The sequence below is a fragment of the Corvus hawaiiensis genome, chromosome 3, assembly GCF_020740725.1.
Source record: "Corvus hawaiiensis isolate bCorHaw1 chromosome 3, bCorHaw1.pri.cur, whole genome shotgun sequence".
NCBI classification, from domain to species: domain Eukaryota; kingdom Metazoa; phylum Chordata; class Aves; order Passeriformes; family Corvidae; genus Corvus; species Corvus hawaiiensis.
Genome location: NC_063215.1, coordinates 38,281,157 through 38,309,015, shown reverse-complemented (window position 1 = coordinate 38,309,015; position 27,859 = coordinate 38,281,157). Strand labels below are relative to the sequence as shown.

At 39.8% G+C, this 27,859-nt stretch overlaps 3 protein-coding genes across 12 annotated transcripts in view; 2 read left to right on the top strand and 1 right to left on the bottom strand.

Moving 5' to 3' along the window:
• The window catches only part of MDN1 (midasin AAA ATPase 1), a 93,709-nt gene extending 72,347 nt beyond the window's left edge, over positions 1-21,362 (top strand). Inside the window, exons 78-102 of one of the 2 annotated variants that reach the window (XM_048297244.1) lie at positions 321-436; positions 1,459-1,938; positions 2,462-2,688; positions 3,035-3,181; positions 3,410-3,582; positions 3,956-4,117; positions 4,256-4,393; positions 4,617-4,758; positions 4,991-5,160; positions 5,401-5,544; positions 6,190-6,322; positions 6,984-7,303; positions 8,814-8,975; positions 9,353-9,454; positions 9,613-9,814; positions 10,275-10,445; positions 11,902-12,059; positions 13,828-13,917; positions 14,306-14,421; positions 15,044-15,218; positions 15,935-16,008; positions 16,102-16,216; positions 17,199-17,262; positions 18,920-19,062; positions 20,406-21,362. In XM_048297244.1, coding sequence (XP_048153201.1) covers positions 321-436; positions 1,459-1,938; positions 2,462-2,688; positions 3,035-3,181; positions 3,410-3,582; positions 3,956-4,117; positions 4,256-4,393; positions 4,617-4,758; positions 4,991-5,160; positions 5,401-5,544; positions 6,190-6,322; positions 6,984-7,303; positions 8,814-8,975; positions 9,353-9,454; positions 9,613-9,814; positions 10,275-10,445; positions 11,902-12,059; positions 13,828-13,917; positions 14,306-14,421; positions 15,044-15,218; positions 15,935-16,008; positions 16,102-16,216; positions 17,199-17,262; positions 18,920-19,062; positions 20,406-20,594 — 4,113 coding nt within the window. In that variant the 3' untranslated portion in view covers positions 20,595-21,362. Of the gene's footprint in view, positions 1-320; positions 437-1,458; positions 1,939-2,461; positions 2,689-3,034; positions 3,182-3,409; positions 3,583-3,955; positions 4,118-4,255; positions 4,394-4,616; positions 4,759-4,987; positions 5,161-5,400; positions 5,545-6,189; positions 6,323-6,983; positions 7,304-8,813; positions 8,976-9,352; positions 9,455-9,612; positions 9,815-10,274; positions 10,446-11,901; positions 12,060-13,827; positions 13,918-14,305; positions 14,422-15,043; positions 15,219-15,934; positions 16,009-16,101; positions 16,217-17,198; positions 17,263-18,919; positions 19,063-20,405 lie in introns of both variants that reach the window. The other variant, XM_048297243.1, reaches the window with a different exon arrangement.
• A 101-nt stretch (positions 21,363-21,463) lies between these two features.
• On the top strand, positions 21,464-22,998 carry LYRM2 (LYR motif containing 2). The gene is made up of 3 exons (XM_048297260.1): positions 21,464-21,565; positions 21,721-21,861; positions 22,462-22,998. Exons 1-3 carry the CDS (start codon positions 21,521-21,523, stop codon positions 22,540-22,542), a joined length of 267 nt encoding a protein of 88 aa, XP_048153217.1. The 5' UTR covers positions 21,464-21,520; the 3' UTR covers positions 22,543-22,998.
• A 1,627-nt stretch (positions 22,999-24,625) lies between these two features.
• The window catches only part of ANKRD6 (ankyrin repeat domain 6), a 90,082-nt gene continuing 86,848 nt past the window's right edge, over positions 24,626-27,859 (bottom strand). For all 9 annotated transcript variants that reach the window (XM_048297254.1, XM_048297256.1, XM_048297253.1 and 6 more), the window contains one exon: positions 24,626-26,935. In XM_048297254.1, coding sequence (XP_048153211.1) covers positions 26,376-26,935 — 560 coding nt within the window. In that variant the 3' untranslated portion in view covers positions 24,626-26,375. The remainder of the gene's footprint in view (positions 26,936-27,859) is intronic.

Below are 27,859 nucleotides of genomic sequence, written 5' to 3'. Positions count from 1 at the left end.
AGATTTTAATCATTACTTATAAAAGGTAGATTTAATACTGGAACTAAATTCCTGATACGAATTGCTGCAGTGGAGTGATGTGTAATGTGACTATTGCAGAAGTTACTTGAAAGTCAGATTTGTATGCAGGATATATAGAAGATGCAGAAAAGATGAAGATGGGGAAACTAATAATTGTAACTCTAGTCTGTATATTAAGACTTGTTCAATTAAACCATAATCTTTCAGTCTGCTCAGTGAAATGGAGGCACAGAGAATGCTGTTGTCGGGTTGTTTATCTGACTGTTCCCTCCCACTTTTTCTGTCTCTGTTTTGTTTAGGATATTGGACTAGGTAGCATTGAACGATGCAAAGGGTTCACTGCACACCTCATGCAGATGCTTGTGAGACAGAGGCGATCTCTTACTGCATTGACAGAACAGTGGATCTTACTGAGGTATTTTCCATCTTCCAGCATTTAAATGTTGGCAAGAAGTTTTCACAGTAAGCACATCAGTTCAAGAAAGATGGAAAATAAGGTAGAAGAGAATAACAAATTTTTCCTCTGCTTCCCTATGTTTATCCTCCCCTCATTTAAACCTAGATAGAAAAGATTTAAGTTTATCCTATCACTGCAGCCAGTATTTTGGAATCAAAATAATTTTGTAAAACAAGTTAGGCATATATGTGAAATAATTCCTGTAGTTAATTTCACAGTTAAACCATTAAACTTACAGATTGTTTTATCTGTTCATTTGGTATTGGCCTAAGTTAATTTTGTTCACATTCAAGTTGTTGGCTTGACCTGGGCCAAATAAATGATCTGGGTGGTATTTTGAGCCAAAATAAATAAAGCATCAACAGCTTACAAAGAAAAATTCTAGAAAGGTGGGACATACTAAATGTTGTGTCAAAACTGTAACAGGAAAAGTAAGACTCTTTCTTACTTGATATGATTTTTCACTCCATTGCTTGAGTCATCAGAGTGATTGCAGACACCACCTTTGTTGAGCATATTTGTGCTCAGCACACTGTAATCCACAAAACTTTCTGAAGTCAGGTTAGGAGCTAGTACCTTTGTACAGAGAAGGAATTCTGGACCGGAGATTACAGGTGCAAAATTTATTCTAACCCCAGGAAACTTGAAAAAAACAAATAAAAAAACCCAACTAAACAAACTCCTCAGCTTTACAGTCACAGGAATAGTAAAATTTTCAGGACACTTATCTGCATTACTATGACTTTCATAGCAAATCAGATTTCCTGGGTTTTGGAGTATTTCATAATTCAGGGAGGGAAAAAGCCACTAATTAAACAACTTATAAAAAAAAAAAGAGAAAACTATTTTTTTAGTTTTTCCAGGAGAGGTTATTATCTAGATTTTTTTAAAAATTAATTTAGTTAAAGGTAGAGCTTTTAAAAAGGAAGTACAACATAAAACTCAGTGATTATAACTTCTCCTTCTTTCTTTTTAACTAGGAACTTCCTGAGTTGTATACAAGAGATAGATTCTAGGTTGACTGCTGACAGAGAATACAATTCAGCATTTCCTCCTCAAGACAGTATTCAACAATGGACAGACAGACTGCAGCAACTTTCCATGCAGTGCGTGATGGTTCTTGAGGATCTGTCTTGGTTTATCCAGTGCTGCCCAAAAGAAGAGTCAGCCAGGTCCAATGAGAATGAAAGGACCGATGTCAAACCCAATATTTTTCAGAATTCAGTACCTGAAATGGGAAATGTTCTTGCAGGAATACCTGACCTGATTCCCTCAGATCTAAAACACTTGTCTCCAGTAACAACTGAGCAATTGCCTCCTGGATGCAGAATGCGAAATAAGGATCAGCTGTGGCTGCAGGTAGCTACACAATTGACTGCAATGATGGCAAATGTGAAGGCCATGAAAGCAGAAGTGGACAGAGTAAGACAACAGTCACGTGAGACCTCCTTTTATTCCTGGTGAGTTCTACACATGAACATCTCTTCTATGTTCACATAATATGTGTGAAGTTATTTTGAAAATTTTTGCCTATGCATATATTGAAAAATGGGTTCAGATGCTCTTCAGACAATTTTCCTTTCATTTTTTTTTTTTGCAAAATGCAGTGCCTGACTCTTTAAAGAAATGTACGTCTTCTCCCACTCCCCTGACAAGTCAAAAAGATTTCCATCTCAGCGTCCCACTTTGTCTTTGGTCTCTCAGGATTTTATCCCCATAGCTCCTTAGCTAATGAGGTGAATTTCAAATAAAAATTTAATGAAGAAATTTTCATTATAAAAGAAATTTGTAGCCTATTTAATAACAATCTTCTAATTTTCTCTCTGCTTCAAACAGTGCGAATATAAGCTTGTTGTCAGACCTTTTATTTAATAAATTCATGATGGAGATATGCTGCCTCTCCCTTATCCATGCCCCAGAAAAGGTTTAATCTTAAATTGGGCTGTTTGTTTTTCTTTCAGTATTATGGTATTTCTGTTGCAGGAGAGACTTTGAGGTTTGCGCATCAGCTGTGAGTTGTTTGCTGGAAGTCTCAGCCCAGTTACAAAGCATAGAGTCCCTGTTTCTTCCAAATGGGCAAGACAGGGAAGCTGCAAATCAGATGGCCCTCATCAAGAGCCTGAAGTATATACAAGAAGAAGTTAATAACACGTCTTCAGACTTCACAGCCTGGAGAACACAGCTTCTTGCTTCTGTGTCAAATTGCAGTGGTAAGGATAATATTTCTCTACCTGATTTGTAATGTTGGTAAAGACACAATTTATTAGTGTGGTTGTTGCTGAAGGTGGCCCCGTGTTCCTTCTGTTATCCAAAAACTTCATGAAATTCAAACTTTCAAAATTTAGTCCAGACTTTATTTGTGCAGTATTATTTTTTTACCATCTCTGTTAGTGACAGATCTTGTACCATGTTGAAGATCAGGATTAGCAAGGATATTTTGGTAGAACTGGGTAGTAAAAATTGCATAGTGCTGTCATTGTCCTTGCATAAAGGAAACATAGGAACTTGTAATCTGATGTGTTTCCATGTAAAACTGCCTATGTTACGGTTCAAAAGGAAATCAACAGTCGGATGAAGAGTTTGTGGAGCAATTCTCAACAAAAGTGGAGACTGTTATCCGTGCTGTTCTGTATGCTGTTCAGTGTTTGGTAGAGAGAAAACAGGAAGGTGGAAAAGAGGAAGAAAAATCTTCAGAGGAAAATGGTAAGTTTGTCAATATACTTGAGTGGGGAGCAGAAGAGTTTAAACAATGCAAACCTTAAAATTTCTTAAATTGTGTGTGTGTGTCAGAGGTACCATACACAAAGAAATTGCTATTTTAAGAGAAGTTGTGTATTTAAACAGAGAGGGTAGATATATCCAGATTTCTTACTATGACATTTTTAGATTGTCTGACTTGATCTCCATTTTTTTCATGTATTTCAAACAAAGAGGATGCAGCCTTACTTGATGTGGTTAAAGCTGGACATATAACTAAACTTTTGGATGAAGATCTGTCTGCTGATTTGGAGTCCCTACATGTGCAGAAGGCAATTTTAGGTGTTTCAGAGCTCCTGGAGATCCTGAAATATTACAGGGAAGACTGTACTTCATATAAACATAAGGTAAAATTGTTCTTTTCAAGAGTTTATTGGCTTAGGAGTCTCAAGAGATTTGGAATTGTGAACTACTTTGGTGGTTCAATGTGCGTCGCTTCTTGCCCAGTGCCTTAAAACTAGAAGCATGTGAGAAACTGTGGACAAATAAAGGTAGTCTTCTGTAGTGCAAAAGTCAGACATTTCTGTAGTAAGAAGACAAAGTTTTTGTTTTTGTGAAAAATCTAGAAAAGCTCCAGAAACTGTAGAAATTGTACTTAAACTCACTTACTGATAATTCTGCTTTGAGCATTTCTTTATAGTCACTATCATGACCCTCTCTGAGGTGCATGTCACTAAGTACAAATAATGACTGACAGCTCTTCTTGTTTTTTAACTGCAGTTCTTCAACCAGTCCTGCTATTTGCTGGTGCGTCTACAGCCCATGCTCTGCAAGTACTCAGACCTCATCCTGTTCTACCTCACCGTTTCACTGGCATCTCACAGGAGTACTGGAAAATTGCTTTCTGTTCTAACCAGCATTTTTACAGAGCTTGCCCTAAAGGTAAGTTATTAGAGATAACAGTGGGTATATGGCAAGCATATATTTAATGTGTAAGAGTCTTGAGTAGAAACTAAGCTAAGTAGTAAGTAACTAAACTTACTACTGAAGAAGGCTTTGAGTTTCTGTTTGCCTTTGCAGGGGTTTTGTCTGCCAAAAGAATTACTTGAAGATGAAGCAGGAGAGGGAGCAACAGAGTTCCATGATTATGAGGATGGTGGTATTGGAGAAGGGGAAGGCAAGAAGGATGTGAGCGACAAAATAGAAAGTGAAGATCAGGCAAGTGTTTGGGGTTGTTCTTGTTTAATTGAAGCAAAACTAGAAAAGCTCTTGAAATCCATGATGTGGATGTCTTGGGTAGAAGAAACATGAAGTTACCTTCAGTCACCTATTTATTTTGGCTTTCATCTTTGCATATCAGTTTACAAATATTGTTGTGATACTTAAGCTTTTACTATATAGGCAAGATCCATTGTAATTTTTGGCTTTACCAATGATTTAGATAGAAGACAGTTTTCGAAAGGGTGAAGAGAAGGAGAAAGAGGATCAAGATTCTAAACCAGACATTGAAGGAGAAGACAACGCAATTGAAATGTCTGAAGACTTTGAAGGAAAGATGCATGATGGAGAACGGGAGAAAAAAGGTTTGGTTCTTCCACTATGGCAAACTTACAAGAAAAGTTATAGATCAGTCCAGTAAAGGTTGATACTTTTCTGTAACATGGGCATGTGTGTCTTTTTCAGCATATATCAATTAAGTGAATGGGGTGATGAAATTAAGGTTCTAAGTATGATTGCTTATTTGTTTATAAAGTTAACAAAAACATTAGCTTTCCCTCCTCTGTACTGAAACACATTCTGAACTGTACACAGAAGATGAGGAAAATTCAGATGAAGAGGAGGAACTGGATAAGCAGATGGGCAATCTTGATAATGCTGAAGCTGATGATAAACTAGATGAAAGGCTCTGGGGGGATGAAGAAGATGATGATGATGAAGAAGATGCTAGTAGTAAAACAGAAGAAACTGGACCAGGAATGGATGAGGTAATAAGGAAAGGGGTGGGGGGAAAAATGTATCAAAGGAATTGAACTCTGCTAACTTAATGTGACCTAGAATGGGAATTGCCTCTCAGAGCTCTTGGCCTTAGGAAGTGGAGTTAAATTTTGTTTAGTGTTTCAGGGCTTTTGTTTAATGTTGTCTTTTTTTTCTGTAGGAGATGGTCTTGTCACTGAGACTTTGAAAAGCAGGTAACATAACTGAGTGTCTTTTGGATTTATTAATAGGAGGATTCAGAGCTTGTTGCAAAAGATGACAATTTGGGGATAGGAAACAAGGATAATAAAAAACAACCTCCCAAGAATGAGGAAAAAGAGCAACAGGAAGAGGACAGTGGAAATAAAGAGAAAATCCATGAACAAATTGATGAGGTAAAAATTACTTGGACTACATGAAGTATCTTGCTGTTAAACCACGTTCTGTTGCTCATATCATGTGTTTCTCAGAATTTGAAATGGGTTTTTTTTAATAGTGAAGTGCACTGAAAAAAAGTTAGTTCATTTCAGAGCTAAAAGTAAACCATACTGTATCCATTATAATATACATTTATTTTCTGATTTTTATTCCAGAAAGAATTTTTCTTTTGCAGCACCCTGAACTTGTAATGGCTGCCAAAACAGGCTTTACAGTGAATTGATGTTTTGATGGTCAAAGCTTCAAAACTCTAATTCTGGTGTGTTTAGCAACAGAAACACCTTTTCCGTGTGCATTTAGCATCTCCAAGAGTGCATATTCTGTTTAGAATGTTTCAGCTAGGAGAACTGGCTTTTGAACACAAAACATGCTGGTTTTAAGTACCACCAATTTATGCAAATGCATTTGCTGAAATTTTTCTTTCTGCTCTTAATGCATGAGTATGTGTACCACTGGAAATCCACTTTTAACTGATCAGAATGTAATATTGTATCCAGTATTTCTCTGTCCTAGAGAATACAGTAGTATCTTATTTCTTATCTTTGCCTATCCTCCCACTTAGTACATGCCTGTTATTTTTTCCCCCATTCTTTTGCTGACAGCGTGAGTATGATGAGAATGAAGTAGATCCGTATCATGGCCAGCAAGAAAAGGAGCCTGAAGTTGAACCTTTGGACCTTCCTGATAATTTGAATCTGCAGAGTAATGAGAAGAGTGATGATGAGGAGGATGAAGGTACAGCTGAAAATCTCTACATTTCCTAGATGAAAGCCACATGGAAATGGAGGGAATAATAAGTTCATGAGCCCTTTTTGTCTATAGAAAGGAGAGAGGTGGTGGAAGGATTCTGTATAACCACCAAGAAGCTACAAATTCATTTGTGTATCAAAATACCAATATACCAAATGCAGGCCAGACAAGAACTCAGCATTACAGCATTTTCCTTTACCTCCCTTTCATGCACACTGTGGAGCAGGCTTTCTCATGTTATCCAAATGATACAGCCTGACTTTTGCTGGAATCTCCTTATTTAATAGTCCAGTTGCTTTTGTGGTTTCATATTTTTTTTATTATGCTTTCAAGAACATTATATAATAGAATATGTTATTCTATTATACTTTAAGAGTATTTGTACTCTTAAAAGTCAATTGACCCTCAGGAATATTTGGTTAAAGGGAGTTAGTAGGAATTCATCTTGCTATATTGCTAGTTAGAAATCAATTGAGACTTAAAGGAATTATCTGGCTATAGAAAATCGTAGATTCTGTGTATAGGACTCAGTATTTTATGGGTTTTTGATAGACTGGGCTGTTTTATTCCAAATACCTGAATATTCAGTCTCTGTACTTTGCTGAAAGTTTTATATACCTTTCTGATTTTTTTTTTTTAAATCCAGAAGAAGAGAATGATTTTGAAATAGATGAGAAACCTGTGGATTTAAGTGAGGCAGAGAAGACAGAAGAACAGAAGGAAGAGGATACTGGTGAGACAGAAGGAGATGATCAGGATGCAAAAGCAGCTGAAGAAGGCGTTTCTGAAGATAAAGAGGAGAAGGAAGATGAAGGAGACAAAGATGTTCATGATCAAGAAGATGATGCAGGGAACACTGAGGATGCAGAAGAAGAAGAGGAAGAGTCACAACCACCTAATGAGAAAAAAAATGAATCTGCCGAAGATAAGGGAATCCCTAATGAAGACCAAGGCCTTCAACCTCAGGTAGAGTGTAATAAATAAAAGAATTTTTTTTTTTTTTTTTTAATTGTCTTATACAAGATTGAAGAAATGGATGTGTTCTGTGATACTCCAAAACAAATCTGACATTGGTAGATACAATGTTAGTGAGATCCTTCATCAGGATAACAAGAGCTATGCTCTTTAAATATGTGTTTCTGCTGTCTGTGTTCCTGCTGCCTCCTTGGCTTTGTGTTAGAATGGAATAGACTACTTCAGTTGGAAGGGTCCTACAGTGATCATCTAGTCCAACTGCCTGACCACTTCAGGGCTGACCACAAATTTAAGCATATTCTTAAGCATGTTGACCAAATGCCTCTTAAACATTGACAGCTCTGGGGCATTGACCACCTCTCTAGGAAGTGTGTTCCAGTGTTTGAGCACCCTTTCAGTGAAGAAGTGATGTTAAAGTCCTAATGACCATTCCCATGCATCCTATCACTGGGTACCAGGGAGAAGAGATCAGCACCTCTCTCTCCATGTCCCCTTCTCAGGAAGTTGTAGAGAGCAATGTAGGCTCACTCTTCAGCCTCCTTCTCCAAACCAGACAAGCCCAAAGTCCTTAGCCACTCTTCATGGAACATTGCTTCCAGCCCTTGCACCACCTTTGTTACCCTCCTCTGGACATATTTAAGGACTTTCACATCCTTCTTAGCTTGTGGGGCCCAGAACTGCACACAGCACTCAGGTGAAGCTGCACCACTGCTGAACACAGTGGATTCACCACCTCTCTTGACCAGCTGGTGTTGCTGTGTTTGATGCACCCCAGGATGGAGATTAACCCTCTGGGCTGCTGGGGCTCAGTGCTCACTCACACTGAGCCTGCTGTGGGCAGCATCCCCAGATCCCTTTTCAGAGCCACTCTCCAACCACTCTTCTCCCAGTTGTGCCCAGCATTATTCCATTCTGAGTGCAGAATCCAGCATTTGCACCTGTTAAATTTCATCCCATTAATCATAGTCCAGTGCCCCAATCTATCTGGATCCCTCTGCAAAGGCCTCTTGTCCCTCAAGAGAGCCCACAGCACCTCCCAGTTTGTATCATCAGCAAACCTGCTAACAGTGCGTTCAACTCCTGCATCCAGGTTGTTGATGAACACACTGAACAGGACTAGTGCTGGAGCTGAGCCCTGAGGAACAGCACTGGTGAGTGTCACCAGTCAGATGAAGCCCCATTCACTACAACCATTTGAGCCCTGCAATCCACCCAGCTCACTGTGAATCTGCTCATCCCACAGCTGGACAACTTGTCCAAAAGGATGCTGTGAGAGACACTATCAAAAGCCTTACTAAAAATCCAGAAAAACTACATCCACTGCCTTCCCTTCATCTGCTAGGCCCGTGATCTCATCCTAGAAGGGGTATCAAATTTAATAGGACTTTCCCTTTGTTAACCCATCTTTACTGTGCCTGATGACCTTATTCATCTTTAAGTGCCTTTCAGTAACACACAGTTCTCAGTGTTTTTTAGAATGTTATAATTGATGTTATTTCAGGAAGAGGAGGATAAAGATAATTCAGAGATGGATGAACAGATTCCTGAGGCTGAGGAAAGAATGGAGCATGAAACACAAGGGCAGACTGGGCAAGAAAATCTGCAGAGTGACAGTGCTGTTGAGCTGGCTGGAGAGGCTTCAGAAAGAGACCAGTCTAAAGAGGTAAATTATGTGGAAGTGTCTGAGTTAAAAATGCTAAATTTGTGAATATGTTTTCAAGTTGAAATTAGGGAACTGCCGCCATAGTTTTTAAGAACTGTGTATAAGACCTGAGTTTATACCAGTTATAAATTCACTGAAAAAAACCTTCAAGACCATGTAGATACACCCTGCATTTTCACTACTATAAAGGTAAGTTTAGGGTAGTTGTTGAACTGCAGAAGTGGCTTGTCTGCTCTCCATAAGAATTATACTTGCAGTTATGAGCCATTGGTCATTCAGAACAGAACGTAGCAAAGCACTGCAGTTTTAACATCTGGAGTTTGTTTACAGTAGTTGCTATTTTCGGTTACACTTGAAATTTTTTTTTTCTTTTTCAGGAAAGTGGAACTGGAGCTTCAAGTGCAAATCAGTCAGAAGGCCATGAATCCACATGCATGGCCCGGATGGCTTCTCAGAAGCAAAGCAGGAAAAATACACAGGTTCATCTCTGTTATAAAAAATTTTAAATTTTTGTTTAAATGTCTTAATATTAACCAGCAAATAGGCAGGACTCAGTTTCTCCTTGTTAGAACACTGTTCTCATTAGTGGTGGGTTACACCTCTCTTGAATTTCATGGTGTTAATTTGTTTTCTTCAGAGTTTCAAGAGGAAACCTGGCCAGGCAGACAATGAGCGCTCAATGGGAGATCACAATGAACGCATCCACAAGCGACTGAGAACCATGGAATCCAGCAGTGAAACAAAGCAGGATATAACTCAGCCTCAACAAAACGTGGAGGAGGCTGAAGCATTTGAACATATTAAACAAGGCTCTGAACACTATGATGCACAGACATATGGTACAGTGGTATTTCTGGGTGTAAAGAGTTGTCATTGCAGAATCAAACCTTGAAACACTCGTATTTGCTGTGGTTTTCCCTGTTTGCTTTATAACATTACATTTGACCATCCTTGCTTTGGTTAAAGATGCAGCACCATTTCACTGCAATAAATGCTACTCTTTGGCAGTCAGACTCAAACTAACAGTAACACTTTTGAAAATACCGATTTGACTTATAAAAATGGATTTTATCTTAATATATATCTTTACAATCTGTTCTCTTCAAATCTTCAGTTAATCCACACAATACTGAACTTGACACAGCACAGCAGAATGAAAGATAAAACAGGGGTTTGAGCCTCAGATCTCTTCTAAGTTCGCTGAAACTGATATGCAGTGGCCTCAGAAAATGCAACATTTTTTTTAACTTGACTACTTCTTCCACTTTCCTCTTGACACGTGTTGTTGTCTTTGTGCAGATGTAGCTAGCAAGGAGCAAGAGGAACCTATTATGCCTCCTGAGGAAAAGGAAGAAGGAGACTGTGAAGATGCAGCAATGGAAACAGAAATGCAGGACGAGGATCTCAGAGCAGTAGACACTGAGGAGCTGAAGCCAGAAAAAAAGAAGTCTACTGCCACTAAACCTCCTGGTACATTTACTTAAAAAGTATTCTTGAATATATGCTGATATGGATCTTAGATGTATATGTAGGTATTTAGATTTGCATGCAGTGGATGAGTTTCATAAGACTCATCTGTTGTAAAATCTTTTGTAAGGCTAAAATGCCTGCTCTAAATTGATTCTGCTGCAGCAATATTCTTACTTCTGCCTAGTAACCAGCATTAGCCTTTGCTAAATTGATTGAGTGACAGAGGGGTTTGCTGCTTTCTTTCAAGTTAATGGTCTCTAATCTTTATCCACCACTTTGAAGAAATAAAAAGCAAACACTTCCCTGCTGTTCAACACAATGCCAATTCAATTAATTGGCATATAACAATGCATTCCAGTGTCACCACCATCAGCACCATGTAATTCAACTGTTTTATGTATAACTTCTGGCAAAAAAACCAAATAAACCAGCAAGAAGTTGAGGAGCTGGTCTGAATAACATCCAATGAGGTAGCACCAAACTCTCACTGCCTTCTTTCTTAAGTGGGAACAAAACTGAGCAGCTAACAGAAGTGACTGGTAGAGGAGAAGATAGATCTGACTTGTCAGCCACACAGCCCCCCCAAACAAAATAAGCTAGATAGAAGTATCTCTTGCCAATTGCAACAGAAATTGTAATTTTGATGAATCTGAGTAAATGACACTGTCGCGTAGATTTTGAACAGTTTTCTTCTTGAACAACACAGCGTGGCTGGAGAGCGGAGACAATTTTTACAAGCGTCCCACTCCCATGAACTTTAATCACTTAAATCTCTTGCTAAACTCTTTTAGCTTTATGGTACAGGTGTGCATGTAATCAGTCTACTTGTTTTTCCACACGATTCTCTAACTGTATGTTCTGAAAAACTAAAGTTTTCGAAACATCTGCTACAATGTCATACTTTTTCTCCTTTAGAATATTTCTTAAGAAATTAGTTGTTAAACAGCATAGTACAGTAGCAATAGTAATAAAACAAACTCTTTAGTCCATTCCTTTATTTGTAAATTGATTTTTGATTTATAGAAAACTGTTCTGTTAAAAAACTAGAGAGTAAAAGATAAGCAAAGATTGCTGGTTTTTTCTGACTGTTCTCAAATGACTTTATACGTCCTATCATTCTGTCAGAGGCTATGAGAGTCAATAAATGTACTTCACCAGTGGCATTGTCAGGTGTTAAAGATCTCTTAACTACTATTTGGTTTGTTTGGCAAGAAGGTTACAAGACAGAAAAACAATTTGCACTAGGAAATGCATGGTTATCTGTTCCAGTGAGTTGCAAGATGTATTCATCCCATTCCTAGAATTAAATGTCTTAAAATGTGGCACTTCTTTTAAAAGAAAATGTCTAGGCTGCACTACAAAGCATATGAGATGCTCTGTAAAATAGTCAAGCTACGATACTGCTTCTTGTATTATGTGTGATCCATGAAGTCAGTAATTAGTTTTGTGGTTGTAGGACCAGGTGAGGTGGAGCCAGAGATCCAGACTTTTGACTTGGAGGATGTCAGTGACTCTGCACCAGAAAAGCTACCAAAGGTGACTGAAGAGAAGCCAGAGCGAAGTAAGGACTCGACCATACACACAGCCCACCAGTTTCTGATGGACACTTCCCAGGTAGGATCCCCAGGCTATCTTCTTCCAGCTACAGTAGTAGAAAAAGATGGTTTTACTTGACCTGTGTTAATGAAACTCTGAATGCAAAAGGCTAGAATTACTTTTTTTCAGCCAACTCAGTACCTTGATACTATTTAATAGCAGAATGAAAAGTAACACACATATACTGTTGTATATGCAGCTGAATGATGCCTTTAAAATGACTAGTTCTACCCATGGAATCTTCTCACATAGTTTTTTTTAGAAGCTTCTGTTTTTCTAACTGTAAAGAACTGTTCTGCTGAGATGAATCTGCAGATCAAATGCTTGGTTAAAGTGGAAAGCAATGGGCAAGGGTATGTGGCCTGAAGACAACAAAAGGGTACATACAGAATCCACACTTCAGTTAATTCATTATAATATATTACTTCTTTATAAAAGCTGATTGCAGGTATTGTAGAACCTTTTTGAGCATTTTATGAATGTCTCAATTAAAAAAATACTATGGCCTAGAAGATCCTAGAGCTTCATGTAACACTCAGGGTTTTCCAGTGCAAACTTCATTGAAAAAGCACATTTTATCATAAAGACCTATGGCATAGAAGCAGTTGGTGGTGAATAACCAGTTGATAAAGTAAAAATATTTTCAGTGTCTAGTTTTTTTAGAAGGATTGACCTTTCATTCTTACAGTATGGTATCCTAAGTACACACTTGGAGGGTGCTATTCTACTGTTTCTGTGCATAATACAGAAAGGATTGTGTCCCAGCTACATTGGATATTTCTGTCTTAATGCCAAATATTGCAGCTCTTTGGAAAAAGGCTGCTGAATGCAAGCATTCTCCTGTTGTTAAAATAATTGTGGTTTTGGGGTTTGTAGATTTTTTTCCAATTGGCATGCAAAATGTGAAACAGGAGAGGGAGCTCTTGCAGCACCATTAAAGGGGAAGGGAACGAGGCTGCTGGGGGAAAAGTGCAGCTTCTCAGCTTTCAGGGAAAGGAAGAAGAGATAAATCCCCTCCATGTATATTCTTGCTCCCTTCCTTAAACCTACAGTAGTTGACCAGTGGGACCAGCTGCTTCTTCTTGAGGAATGAGAAGTTACTGGGACTACTGAGTTTGCAGTCATGGGCTTATTTTCCTTAATCCATAAACCTGCAGGTTATGCAGACCATGTACTGCTGTTCTGCTAAGCTGGGAGTTTGTAAGTCAGGGACAGAGGTTGTCAGTGGAAGCACAATGAAAGTAAAAGAAGTATCATAAAGTTTGGGTGTCCTTTAACAGAATGGCTTATCAAATAGTATTGGTGCCAGGTAAGGAGGATGATGTCATTCAGTCTTCAAGTGGTTTGAATGAAGCTTTTAAAAAAATATAATTAAGTGAAGTACACTGTTTTCAAAGATACTAGGTAGGTGTAGTGTTCAATAGTTTGGTCTCCATTATACTGTCATTAAATCTGGTGTTTGTAAAGATCATTTCACTGTTTTATCTTGAAATTCTGTGGTTTATTATATTCAGTGTCAGCATCATAGATGTTCCTAGCCTTGTTTCTATATTGATTATATCACATATGGAGATATTTGTGGGGGAGGTATTTATCTTTAATGTACATGGAAGCTATTAAAAAACATGGAGATTTAAAATCTTCATTTAGGTATTCAGGTATTTTTTTTGTTTAAAAGAATAAGAACAATGCATTTATACTTTTTTTATAGTTTGCTATACTTTGGGGATCACCAGATGTGTAAACTTATTTTTCTGTCTCATAAAACTCATAATTCCACTTCTAGCACATTGTTAGAGATCCTGAAGAGCTAAGAAAGGAACTTGAAAGGCAATTGGAAGCTTGGCAGACACAACAGCCTGGAACTCCAGAGGAGGTTTGTGACCTCATTTGAATATAAAACTGTCATAATAATCCTTCATTGCATTATTTCATCTTCTTTTACTGCTAAAACATTGAGGAATCCAAGCAGGCTGGAATCTAAATACTCAAAATCACATGATTTAGATACTATTTTTGTTGTTATGTTTAACTTACTCTGAAAAAAAAATTACATTATTCTTGAAGCAGGATGATGTTTCAGATCTTGTTTTGAATGTGAATGCAGATTGTCATATGAGACACCCTCAGTTTTAGCTGGTTACTGCCCTCCCCTCACTGCCTTCACCTTAGTGCACTGAGGTTTGGTTTCTTTCTTCAGACAGTGGTCTCCTACTGTTTTTGTTTTTCATAATGCATTTTAATTTCTTTGTGTGATATTGTAGGAGAAGGAAGCAGCGCAGTTGTGGCAGAGGTATTTAGTACTGACAGCTCCTCTGTCACAGCAGCTTTGTGAACAGCTGCGACTCATACTGGAACCCACTCAGGCTGCCAAGCTGAAGTAAGTTGGGTCTTTCTGAGGCTTCTGGTTTCTTCAAACTGATGGGTTTGGGGTGCTTTAGCCTCTGTAAAACTGCAGCTTTATGTTGTTCTTGTGTTACAGTAATGATTCCTGCTTGCAAATGCCTTCAATTTCCTTGTATGGGAACATTAGGTTATTTTATTAAATGCAAATATGATATAGTAGTAGGCAACCATCCTGAGGATATTTCCTCCTACTTTTTTTTCTCCTATGTAGCAGGTGATCAATCAACTTCACTATTTGAAGTGAAGTCAAAGATTATGTTAAAAGTCAAAATGTTTTATGTTGTTTATAATGTTAAATGATTTTTTTAAGAGATACAGACTTGTTTCAAACTGGTGGAGTCTAAATTCAAGGTCTGCCTTCCATTTTAGATACCTAGATGTGAACTTCTTTTAAAAACACTGAATATCCATCTTACATTAAAAATGTGGGGTTTTTTTAATCTATAACTAAATATAAGTGTTAAGATACTAATTTTGGATTTTTTGTATTTAAAAAAAAAATTTTATGTGGGGTATATGCTGCGTAGGCCATGGATTTCCAGAATGAGATATTTGCTGATAATCCCTGTCACTATGACTTTTTTCTCAACTTTCAGAGGAGACTACAGAACAGGGAAGAGACTGAACATGCGCAAAGTGATCCCGTACATTGCCAGTCAGTTCCGAAAAGACAAGATCTGGCTGCGAAGGACCAAGCCCAGTAAACGACAGTACCAGATTTGCCTGGCTATTGATGATTCCTCTAGTATGATTGACAGTCACTCTAAACAGGTAAAATAAAACCTCAGGAGAAGTATGGAGAAACTGCCTGTCATTGATGAGTATGGCAGTTGCTGACTTGTTTCATACAGGGCTGGTGGCTGCTGGAAAGTCTGACTGATAATTCCAGAGCAGCTATTTTTACAGACCATGTGCTTGAACTCCTGTCACTTCATACCTAAGAGATTTATTAACAAAAGATCAGTGAAAACTAGCTGAAAGGATTGAGCTGTTGTTTGTTAGACAGAGGTGTACATATCCCACTGTAAAATTACTTTCTGTAGCCTACAAAAGGCTGAAACTTCCTTATCTGGCAGTTCATTGGAGCACTAAATATTCATTCATCCTAGCCCACTTGTAGGGTTTTTATTAATTGAAATGGTGTGTTTCCTTCTAAACAGTTACTTATTTATTTCTTATTAGCCTGTATAAAGGCTAATACATTATTTATTTCTTATTAGCCTGTATAAAGGCTAATACATTATTTATTACTTATTAGCCTGTATAAAGTGGTGTCTCTAAATCAATCAGCTGAAGCCCTCAAGCAGAGCTAGTGTATATTTACTGCACTGACTGTCTTACATAAGACAGGCAAAAAGATAGGCAGTCTCTTCAATTGTTTTTCTAGATGAAGAAAAATAATTTAAATAACATTCTTCATATTTAGTATTGGGCTTTGAGTAAAACATTGAATATGCTATTTTTGATGTAACTTTTTTTTTTAATAGCTTGCTTATGAATCCCTAGCAGTTATTGGAAATGCTCTGACTCTTCTAGAAGTGGGACAAATTGCTGTGTGTAGGTGAGTTTATTTGAAATCTTGACTTTTCTTCAGTACTTCAGAGCAGAATGTAAAGACCAGTTTCATGCTGTAATTTTCTCTTCTTTTCTAAAGCTTTGGAGAGACTGTTCAGCTGCTGCACCCATTCCATGAGCAGTTCAGTGACCAGTCAGGGACACAGATATTGCGTCTTTGCAAGTTTCAGCAGAAGAAAACAAAAATAGCTCAGGTACACAAGAGTCCCTCGAGGGCAACAGGTTTGCCTATCTTTTCCAGACAAGATATCAGCAGCTTCATGGTTTCATGATCACTTTGTAACGCTTACTACTTTTTTGTATTTGAGAGTCTGATAGCAGGTTAGATACAAAGAAATAGTGGTCATAATTTTGTAACAGGAAGAGTGTTTTCTCACTTCTAGTTCTGATTAACACCACTTTGAAGCATTCACCTTTCTCTGTATTGGGTCTTCAAAAGTATTTTGGGTACAAGCTATTGAGTACCCCAATGCCAAATCCCATCAAAGTTTGTGAGACTTTAGGAGAATTCCATGCCATGGATTCCACTGTAGTATTAGAAGGAAGAGCTTTAAGTTTGTCAGACTTGACTGATTCCTGAAAAAAATAATTCCCTGTAGTAAATTACATAAATATAGTAAATTATTAAAATGGGCATATAGGAATACAGATACGGAGAGCTGAAAAGTTTTCTTCTTTTAGGAAGGTTTTTGCAGTCTTACCCTTCCAGGCTTCAGTAAGATTTTCTGTTGATATTAAATGGAAACAGAGGAGACCCAAATAGTCAACAGTAATCTTATAAACCAAAATTGGAAGGATTTGACTGTTGATGTTCTTAATTTTAATGGGGAATATGAAACTGGATAATTCTGTTTCAAGTTGAAGCCAAAGAAGTTCAGCCTAGAAATTTTCAGTGATGCCATTAATCTCTTTAGCAGTGTACTGGTTTGATGGCTTTTCTAGCAGTGGAAAAAAATTAAATCCTGTTTGAAGGCTTCTCTGAAGATTCTTTAGTTCAAAAGTACTTCATAAATTTCAAGCAGGAGTTAATACAGGAAAATGCCAAGAACTATATCTGTGTTAGGTGGTCAGACTGTCTTAGCATTTAAAATAGAGAAAGGTGTTCTTTAGAAATGTTTTCATTATTATTATTTTTATGATGAAATCACTTAATTTTCTTATTGATTTCTTCTGCAGTTTCTAGAATCATCAGCAAATATGTTTGCTGCAGCACAGCAGTTGTCTCAAAATATTAGTCCGGGTGAGTTTTTTTGTGTTACTGTGCTTGTTGCCCTGGCAGCAGAATGCTCACTACAGTCCTGAAGTAGGATCCTGCCACGAAGGCTCCTAGCACTGAAACATCACTTGCACTAGGGCTTTAGGTTTTGCTTTGTAAAAAGCAATGTTTGCTTGAAATTTAGCTCAAAACCTGAGACACCTACTTGGTATTTGTCAATAATTCACTAGAATTTTGTGTAAGACTTTTTTAAAAGGCACGCCTTACCTGTCTCCCTTTACCTCATGCTTGCAGACTGTGTTACAGCCTAGGCTGTGCCAGCTTGGAGCATTGTCCAGCTTCATAGGGACCCTGATTCTAGACACTTCTGCTCCTGCTTGAGAGCTTGAGTTCTCTAGATATCCAGAAGCACACCGCTCTGAGGAGGGAATTTGCCTCCTTCCTGCCTTTCACTGTCCTGCAGCTTTAGATCACAAGCTGCTTGAATTTCCCAGAACAGCTGGAAGACTGCTTGCCTTGTGTCTGACCCATAGTTAGTCTAAAAGATTGTTTTGTGATAGCTAAAAGCTTGTCATGGTGGCACCAGTATTTTTTATAAGTTCTCGTTGAAGTACTCCAAGATCTGGACAGTCTGGGATTTATAATCCACAGCTGCTTTGCCACAGGGTGGCCAGGATGTCAGAATATTCTGAGGGGGAGCAGCATCCAGTTCCGTTAAACTAGACAGGGATGCAGCAGCAATCAGCTCCTTAGGATTAGAGAGCTGGCAAGAGAAAAGGCCGTAGGATCCTTCACCTCTTTCTGTAAAAAGACAAAGCCCTGTCACATTTGGGGCCTGTCTGCAGAAGTGTGTTCTGCATCCCTCTGTAACAATTAGGGCTTGCATTCCTGACTGTAATTACTGTGGTTTTATGGGTAATTAAAGGGTGACAGATGCATAACTTAGAATGTACCTGCAGAAGGATGTATCTGACTCTGGGGGCAACTTGAGTCAAGTAAGATGTCTCCAGACATGGTTGGTGCTGAGGAACCCAGCATGGGTGCTGTGTCTGATGTTTCAGTAGGTTTACTTCAAAATAGCTGGACCGCCTTGACTGTGCCTCTGAGCCTATCTTTTGATTTAGTTTCTTCCAAAAATAACCCATTTTGGGCACTCCAGGATTGTTCTCTGATGGAAGCCAAGCCTGTTAAAGTGGGGACAACAGAGAAAAGCCTACAGATGGACCCATAGGTGCCTCTTCTAGAGGAACAGATTTGAGCTCCATTTCATTGAAGCAGCTGGTGCTCTCCTGAGCTGGGGGCTGGACTCTTGTCAGTATTCAGTCAGTATTCAATCCTTAGGCATGAAAGACAAGTCCATGACTAAGTCTGCTTGGTATTTTCCATGACTTTCATCCTTGATTATAGTACTGATGGAGGGTGCGAGTCGTCTGTGTGTTGTGGGTGTCACCATCCCCTTACCCCATTATTTTCAATGGTATCACACACTACTCTCTTTCTTGACCTACTAGTAACAGCAGCTTAATGTTAAGTCACATAATTCTATTTGATTAAGAGTTAATTTCCTTAGGAATACCCCTTTTTCCATTATATCCACAGGGCAAACAGCAAAATAGGGGGGTTTGCCTTTTAAATGGATTACTCTGAACTCACTGGAATTTTAAATGTTCTTTGTGCTCAGAAACGGCACAGCTGCTTCTGATTGTATCTGATGGAAGAGGCCTTTTCTTGGAAGGCAAGGAACGGGTGACAGCAGCAGTTCAAGCAGCTCGGAATGCCAATATCTTTGTTATTTTCGTAGTGTTGGACAATCCTAATTCCCGGGTAAGTGAACAAGTATTCAGCTGCAGTGAATGAGAAACCGATACAAATCTTTTTCTTGTCTTTTGTAATGTCATACAGCTACCTTATCTTTTGTAGTGGTCAGAGATACTGAACCCAATTGCAGTTTTTCACGTCTGTCAGATCTACCATTTCTTCCTACTGTGGTTCTTATCTTTTGTAATTAAAAAAAATCTCAGCTTGCATGCCACAGAAAGGCTAAATAAGAGCTCCCGTCTTCAAACAGAATGGCTGTAGCTCTGGGCCACCAGGGAAGCAGCTGGCAAGTTGACAGATTTGGAGTTTGAGAGATGCTTTGTTCCATCTCAGCTCTGATTCAACTTGATAATTTCTGACAGCAGTCTCCAATTGACATGACAGCTGGAGCCAGTATGAGATTAAACATTAGACAGAAGGGAGTATGTGAGAGTTATTTAATGCCTCAGTTGAGAAATCTGAGTCCTGCATCTGGTAATGGGGGAAGAAAACTTAAATATCTTTGGATGGGAAGCTGAAATATCTGGGAGTGTTTCAGGAAGACTCTGTAGTGCAGTAAGTGAGCAAACATAAGCCTGGTAGTGAATTATGTGGTAAAGACTCCAATTTCGTAGTTCATGTTTTCTTCCTGTATCTTTATTTTTGCATACAAAACACATCTGCTGTATTTATTGTTGAAAAACCAACAGTTCTCCTGCTGACGAACTGCTGAAAGGTTCTGATGAAACCTGGCTGTAGTATCAAGTGAAAATTCTGGGTGCTTTTCATAAGTTTTTTTTTCCAGGGAGAAAAAGATGTTTTCCATAAGCTTTATTTATTTCTGAGCTGCTACACTGAGCAACTAAGAAGTTACTTTACAAGAAGCACAGCTGGAGTTTAATCTGATTTTTGTCTTTGTAGTATCTGTTGAAATACTATGAACTTCATAAGGAATCTTTTATTAGAGCACTGCACAAATATGAGTTGAACTCAGCACTAAAGAGCTTACAGACTCTCTTGAGAAGGTATCAAATTAATAGAACTAAAGTGCCAACAATAAAATCATAAAATGCTAAGAGAAGACAGAATTTATTTACAGAATTTGCAGAAACTTAAGCTTAGTCTCTTCTAGCCTGTAATTCATGGATTAGTACACTTTTATCTAAAAGGGCAAAAGCATTTAACTGATTTATGTTCAGCTTCTGATCTGATTTACCACTGAACACTTACAGCTTTTAATCTTAAGAGTATTTTACTAACTTTTAATCTAACGGGGGACAATTATAAGTATTTAGAAAACAGGGTAAATTCTATCAGTGATCATAGAATATGTGTCTCATTTAGTAGTAACATCAGTACTTTTTTTACAGGATTCTATTTTGGACATTAAAGTACCCATATTCAAAGGACCTGGAGAACTGCCTGAAATCAGGTCTTACATGGAAGAATTCCCATTCCCGTTCTACATGATCCTCAGAGATGTGAACGCGCTCCCAGAAACTCTGAGTGATGCCCTCAGACAGTGGTTTGAACTGGTGACTGCCTCTGACACTCTTTAGACTTTGGAGACAAGGTCAGGACCCGATTGCTGCTGCTGAACCGCTGAAATACAAGAAACTGCATTTCATGGGAGGGGTCACAAGGTTCTCCTAACTGGGATTATCCTGTGGGAGCTGCCCTGGGGCAGAGACTGTGTAAGAACAGAATGGTTTGTGTGCATCCTCCCAGGAGTGTCAGAGGACAATTATGCAATGGTGAGATTGCCTCCTGGTATTCCCACAAGTAATGTAAAACCTGTCTCAACTCCTCTTGTAATAACTTACTACCTAAAAAAAAAAAAAAAAGCATTTGTAATATTAACAGAGGTAAAATTATTCCTGCTGCTCTCTCCGTGCTGCTGTAAGTAAAACCAGTCTTGCTCCTGGAAAAGCATTTTTGCTTTACAATTGAGGTGTCTTGCAAATAAAGCCTTCTTTAGCACCATGTGGAGGTGCCTCTGGGAAGGAGTGGGGAGCAGGGGCGGCAGATGGTTTTGAACAACCAAAAAATAAGTACTTGAATACTTGAAACTATTCTGCGGTTTTAACACTTTTTTTTTTAATTATTTCTGATTTTTGCCTGACGATACCAGCAGGGACTTTTCCGAATCACGTCATATTCTGATCCCTGCCTTACCAGTTTACACTGTGGAGTTTACCCCTGTCCGAGGCAGGCGTTGGGGATGTTTCATAAATCCGGTGTCTTAGAGCACGGACGGGATTTTTCATTGCAAAAGCTATGCATCTTGTATCGTCTGTAGTAATAAAGAGAGGTACCGCTCTTTGTAATTACGACGTCTGTGCCTTGAATTGATCAAAGCTTAAATAAAGCGACGGACGGTGCCCCTGCCGGCACCCCTGGGACGACGCAGGAAATGGCGGCCTTGGCCCCGCCCGCGCGGGGCGGGCTCGGCGGCCCCGTGGCGGGGCAGAGGCGGAGCCGCGTCATGGCCGCCGGGCGCGTCCCCCGGGGCGCGCTTACCCTCAAGCAGGTACGGGTGGGCTGGGGGGCTCGGGAAAACTGCGTCCTGTAGGTACGACGGGGAACTCGGTGGTTGTTTAAACATCCCTCGAAGCAGAGCCGCCGAGGGTGCAGCTCGCAGCACTGTCCTGGGGCAGCGGGCAGACTTCCCTCTCTCCTCGCCAGTTCCTGAGGCGGCAGCAGGTCCTTCAGTTGTATCGCAAGATCCTGCGGGCGATCCGGGAGGTTCCTGCTGAGCAGGATCGCCGCTACTTAAAGGACTGGGCCAGGGAGGAATTCAGGAGAAATAAGGATGCTACAGAAGAGGTGAGGATCGGGAACCCGCAACTCTGATCGCCTGCCCTCGGGAATGGTCCCTGCCATGTCCTGTCCTGTGTCTCGGGGGTTTGTTTTGTAGGCGTCGCTTCCAGACTGGTGAGAAGACTCCAGTCCTCTGCTTCCTAGTTCTTCCTTTTTCTAGCCAGGGCCCAAGTAATGGTGGCTGAGTTATGCAAAGCCTTGGAGTCCTTAGATAATGTTGAGAGAAACACCCACCTGCTCTGTAAAACCCATCTCCGTCATATCTGTGTGCAGTTCTCATTACTGAGCTTGCAAAGGCAGTACATACAGAGGCATAAAGGAAACATTATTAGGAGTTTGAATCCTGTTAAAAACTGCGTTTTAAAGCAAAGCCACAGGCAAGAATATCATTAAGGAACTAGAGGAAATTAATCAGTTTATTTACCTGGTTTTTAACCATGTCAGAGACTGTAATGTTACATCACACAAAGAAGTAGATGACAGCAGTGCCAGTAAGAATTGTATGTATTTTAATGCATTAGAAGTCTGTGTGCTTGGGTGAAACCTGTGCTGTGTATGGGGGGGGGGGGGGGTGTTCAGTTCACTAGATTCCATTCTATTTTACAGGATGCAATCAGGATGATGATTACTCAGGGCAACATGCAACTTCAGGAACTTCAAAGAACACTTAAACTGGCAAAATCTTGATCTTAATTTTATTGACAGTTCGCTTTTCATCTGCTGCAAATAAGCACAGTGTTTTTTCCAGAATGTGGTTATAATGGTAGCTTTGCTGGCAACCTGGTAATGTTTGAAGGAGGAATCTACTACAGTGGGGCTTTTGTTTTTTCCTCTTCCTCATCCACTTCTCAGTTTGGCTACCCTCAAAAGTGGAAATCACTTGGACACAAAGGACTTTAAAGATCTGCATGGATGATAGTATGTGCTGCAGGAAAAGCAGAAAGCACCAAAAATTACAACAGCTGTGTTAATGCTGGTGGAATGGAAAATAAATATATGCCAGATTATTTTGTCTGCTTTTTACTGTGGTAACATTCACAATAACAGCTCTTCATGTACCATGCCAAGGATTTTCATCCAAACTTGTGATTAAAAGAAAGACCTGAGGATAAATAAATTGGCCCGGAACAAACATCATCTTAATTTTTTGTGTGTAGATGTTGATTTTCAGTAGTAGCTGAATAAAACTTAAAAGGGGAGGTCTTTATATATGAAAATGGGAGATTTTAATCCAAAACATTTATGACCAAGTACCTTCAAACTAGTATTTAAAAGTCAATATATAAGGAAGAATTAGAGGTAGAAAATACTAACTGCAAATGTTGTGGTTTGTTTATTCAAATGTTATACTTCTCCATTTCTAATTGTTAGCTTGCAACTGTTCTCGCTTTCCTTGAGCTGCAGTGTATCTTTTTTTTTTCCCCCCCATATAATTTAAAAATGCCTGGATGAGCTGGGGATTTTCTTCACGTAACCAGACAGGCAGCAGTAGATAGATGCGTGACTATTTTAGGTGGTGATTCCAAGACATGCAGGAACTCTTCCCTCTCCCACTCTGCTATTGTAGTTTCCTTAGGGAACACCCCTGCTTCCCAAGGTGGTTTGCTGCAGAGTTGCTGAGCTGGACAGACTGGCAGCAAATCCAGTAAATAGGTATCACCACTGGCACCAGGGAAAGGACAGGACAGTATTCCAGGATACAAGACAAAGACCCCAGCTGGAAGCAGAAACTGTGGTTCAGATTTGTATAGACTGAATCCTCTGAGCTTCAATCAGTCTGTGAAAAATATGTATGTAAAAATGCGTCATTAAAATTTTACATGTTGTTAACATTTTCTTGTAGAACACACTTTTTATTTTTCATGTTCGGAGAAAGTTCTTCTTAGAAAGGGATTTTGATTGAACAAGCCATAACCAATGTTGGCTGTTACCACAGTAGCCTTTCAGCCAGTGCTTGGATTTCTGTTCCTTAATCAGGAGGCTTTACCCTGCTGCCTCATGACTGTGCTTTCCTTTTGGAACCCAGAGCCTGCATTACTCCTTTGACTCCCAGTTCGTACATTTCCAGGTTGTGGGCATGTAATCCAGAGCTAGGACTGACAGGCAGATGCTGACCTCTTCAGTGCTGCTGCCCTTCATCTCCACTGTTCTGTGGGCTTGCCAAGATAATGTTGGCAGCCAGAAGCCTTAAGGAGTCCAAGTACAGCCTGTAAGGGTAAGCAAATTTACCTGCAGATAAAGGTAGGTAGATCATGCACGTGTTTTGAGAAGTCCTTCACAACTGTGAAGAAGGGAGGGGTATAGAAAGGAATTAGCAGAAAATGCTTCCCTTTTACCATGCAGTCATTGGCTTCAGAGAACCTCTAAAATCAGTAACCTGCAGCCAGGTTACTGCCTTAAATTACTTGGTAATTACTTGGATTTACTTAGAAGTACTTGGACCTATGACTTTGGTAGTGTGGTGTGTATGGGAAGTAGAGCAGCTAAAGCTGCAGCCTCTCCTTGAGCTTGGCAAGCTCAGGAGCGTGTGTGTGATCAGTGCACAACTCAGCCCTGTGCCTGTAACTTCTGAAATGGGGGCCTGCACCAGCCAACAGACAGCACTCAGTCCCTGCAGCCTCCCTCAGCACAGATGGCAGACTCCATTTCCATGTTTTATAACCACAAACAAAAAGCTTGGAAGTTCAAAGTCCAATCTTCTGCTCCCCCTTCCAAGTCAAGCAAGGGGACTGTGTCAGTTTTCTCTGGCTAGAAAACGTTACACCACGCATTTCTGAGCAACACTTACTTTAATTGCTTGGCAAAACATTAGCTTCATCCAGGTGATACAAAACTTCAATAGCATGCTTCTGCATTCCTACTGTAGCTTAAACAAAACTGTAAACATACCAAAGTGTCTATAGTAGACTACAGAAGTCAGAGCAATAAAACCAGGATTTCCATAGCTGCAGATACACTTGTCGTGATAGTGCAGTGATAGGAACTTGAAAAATATTGTTATATGACTTTTTTTGCTTTATACATCTGCTAAGAAGACCAAAGCTTAATTACTAATAAGTGAATGGTGTTCTTCAACACTGTGAAGTATTTTGTATTGATTTTAGCACTCCTTAGTACAGAAAAAAAAAGTCTTCTTCTCCTTGGCATAACAGTACGATCCTGTGTTGGAACTGATTCTGAGCAGTTGTCCTGTGTTGGAACTAATTCTGAGCAGTTGTTCTATCATGATCTGGTAAGTAAACTTCTTTTCTAACAGAATTTGATGGAGCCTTCTCAGAGGTATAAGGAAGAAGCTCTAAAGGGGTGAAGATGCAATGAGTTACAGTGCCTCTGGATTATTTGGAGTCTGTCAGCATGGAAAGCATGGGTCAGTGGAAGTTCTGATTTTATAACAAAACATCAATAAAACCTTTAAAATGTTGAGTTCTGTTTTGTGGGACTGTTTGTCCTAAAACCTGTAGACTCGCCAGGCCCTGGTCTCCATTTTAGAGATACAAGGGAAAAAAACAGAGAGAGGAATCATTCAGAGGTACAAAGGTAGACAGTCTGGACAAGGTGCCTGGGAAAAAATCCTGACTGCAGAAAAATAAACATTTGAATACAGGGAACCAAGCTTTCACTTCCTTAGATAAAGGACTTTTTCAAGTCTCTGCAATAGTAGAGAATTCAGCCATGTGCTGCTTGAAGGAAAAGATATTTATATAAAAATTACACCTAACAAATAGACCGCGCTTACAGTAAAATACTTGCCATCCATGCCCTAAACAAAAGTTCTCAGTCACATTACTGGAGTACAGCCCCAACAATAGTGTAACCAAAAGGAGCTCTGCAACCAGGACACCTTAAAAATAAGACAAGTCTGATTTAGCACTTGTTTTAGTAATGGAAAACCAAGAGAAAAGCAAAGTGGTAGCTGAAGCCTCTGTACCTAATGGGATGAGTCGCCTTAGCATCTCCCTCCATGGTTGCCTGCCGTCTCCCAGCTGGAAGCCTGCATCTGTCACCCACCCGGGCTTGTAATTGGAGTGGGTTCTTTAGCTTCTCTCCACTGACTAGAGAGAGGCCCTGGGAGTATCTAGAATAGGATCAATAGCCCTTCCATCACTAAGTAATTCTGTCAAAAGCTTTCAAACATCCTGGATTTATTTCAGTACTGGTATCACCACACATTTCCATGTAGCATACAGTGGAACCCTCTAGCCTGTGTCCTGTGTGGAAGTAAGGGAATTCCCTTTTCAAAAAGCAGTTTTGGTTACTAATGCAGTTTGGTTTCAAGCAGCATCTGGAAACTGAGAGTGCAATATTAACAGACTCTTGGAAATAATCTGCAGCATCTCTTTGTTATCAATAGAGTTTGCATATGAACTCTCCTCAGTTGTGGAGTTTCCAAAGTTATTTCTACTGAAAAAGAGTGTTTTGTTTGGATGTAACAGGCACTACAAATATCTATTAATATTCCAAATTCCCATACGGCAGGTTCCAGAATTAGTCCTGTTGCTTGATTACCTGCCTGGCAGATGCTAGCTCTCTTTCTGCACCTTAGTCCTTAATTTGCAGAGCTCCTCTTCTAAGCATTTGATGTGCTCCTTGAGTGCAGCTTTGTCTTGCTGCGCTCTCTGGTTCGCTTGGCACCGGGCTTCTTCTATCTTCCGCTCGTACCACTTCTCCATCTGCGTGGACACGGCCTCAAAGAAGTACTGGGTAATCTCCAGAGCCTGGGAGGTGTCTCTGAGCGGAGGGGCAGGCGGGGCCGAGGGCTGCTGCTCCTGGCCAGGCTGTGCCCCGGTGTGGTGCAGAGCTTTGTGCCTCGACTGCCCGCTTTTGCTGGACTTCTTTGTCTGAGTTCCTTTGTCAATGAAGTAGCTGCTCTGCGGTTCAGTCTTTGCAGGTTCAGTCAACGGCTGCAAAGCAGCTTGAACTTTAACGTGTCTTAATTTGGAGCCCAAAAGCTCGGAGGAGGGTAGCTCCTGCTGGAACTTGTGGAACGTGCTGGCACTCACAGCTCTGTCCTTTGGCCTGACATCTTGAGAAGGGGCAGAAGAAGAAACTGGTCCGCCAGCCACTACCTGTTGCTCTGTACCTATAGAATAAATTATACACCATATATTAAGAAAAACTCTGGGCATTTATTTTAGCACTCAGAAGACCTCGGTGTTTGATGAATTATGTGGTTTTGTGTGTACGTTGTAGAGGCTTGTATTAATTTATCATATGTTCACAGTCAGGTGATGTAATAGAAGTCATTAAAAGAGAAAAGCTGGCCAAGGCAGGAAGGTGCTGCATTGCAGCTGTGGGGCTACAGTTGGACAACAGGCAAAGGACATAAATATTAGGCAAAAATTCCTTACTGTGAGGGTGATGAGGCACTGGCACAGGTTGCCCAGAGTTGTGGATGCCCCATCCTCAGAAGTGTTTTCACTTTTGAGCCTTTTCCTCAAGGCCAGGCTGGATGTGGCTCTCAGCAACTTGGTATAGTGGAAAGTATAGTTGTCTCTACCCATGGCAGGGGGGTTGGAACTAGATGATCTTTAGGGTCCCTACCAACCCAAACCATTCTGTGATTCTGTGACTTCATTGGAGGGACGTGTAACAAGTATCAGTCTAGACTTCCAAAGTAGGTTATGTCTGCTGATATTTATGAACTCCCTGCTTCTATAAAACTGGAAGTCCCAGTAATTTTGGAAAGGTCACACGTTGATGTTTTTGAACTGTTCCAATGCAGAACAGCTCACACTCAAGTACTGCAAGATCTCTTATGAGCCTTTCTAGTTTAATGGGGCATCCATGTCTGTTCACTTTGCATAGTGTTTAGGGGACATACACATTGTATTTTAGAGAAGCCAGGGCTCTGACAGCGTTCTACTTGGCTGTGGAGACCTGGCTGTTCTGCACATCTCTTTTTTTTTTTTTTCCCCTCACAAGCTTCCAGGGCCAAGAGTTATTCAAAGCACCAAAGGACTTTTGCTTCAAAGACACAGTGGAAGCATTAGGAAGAGTCAGTGGA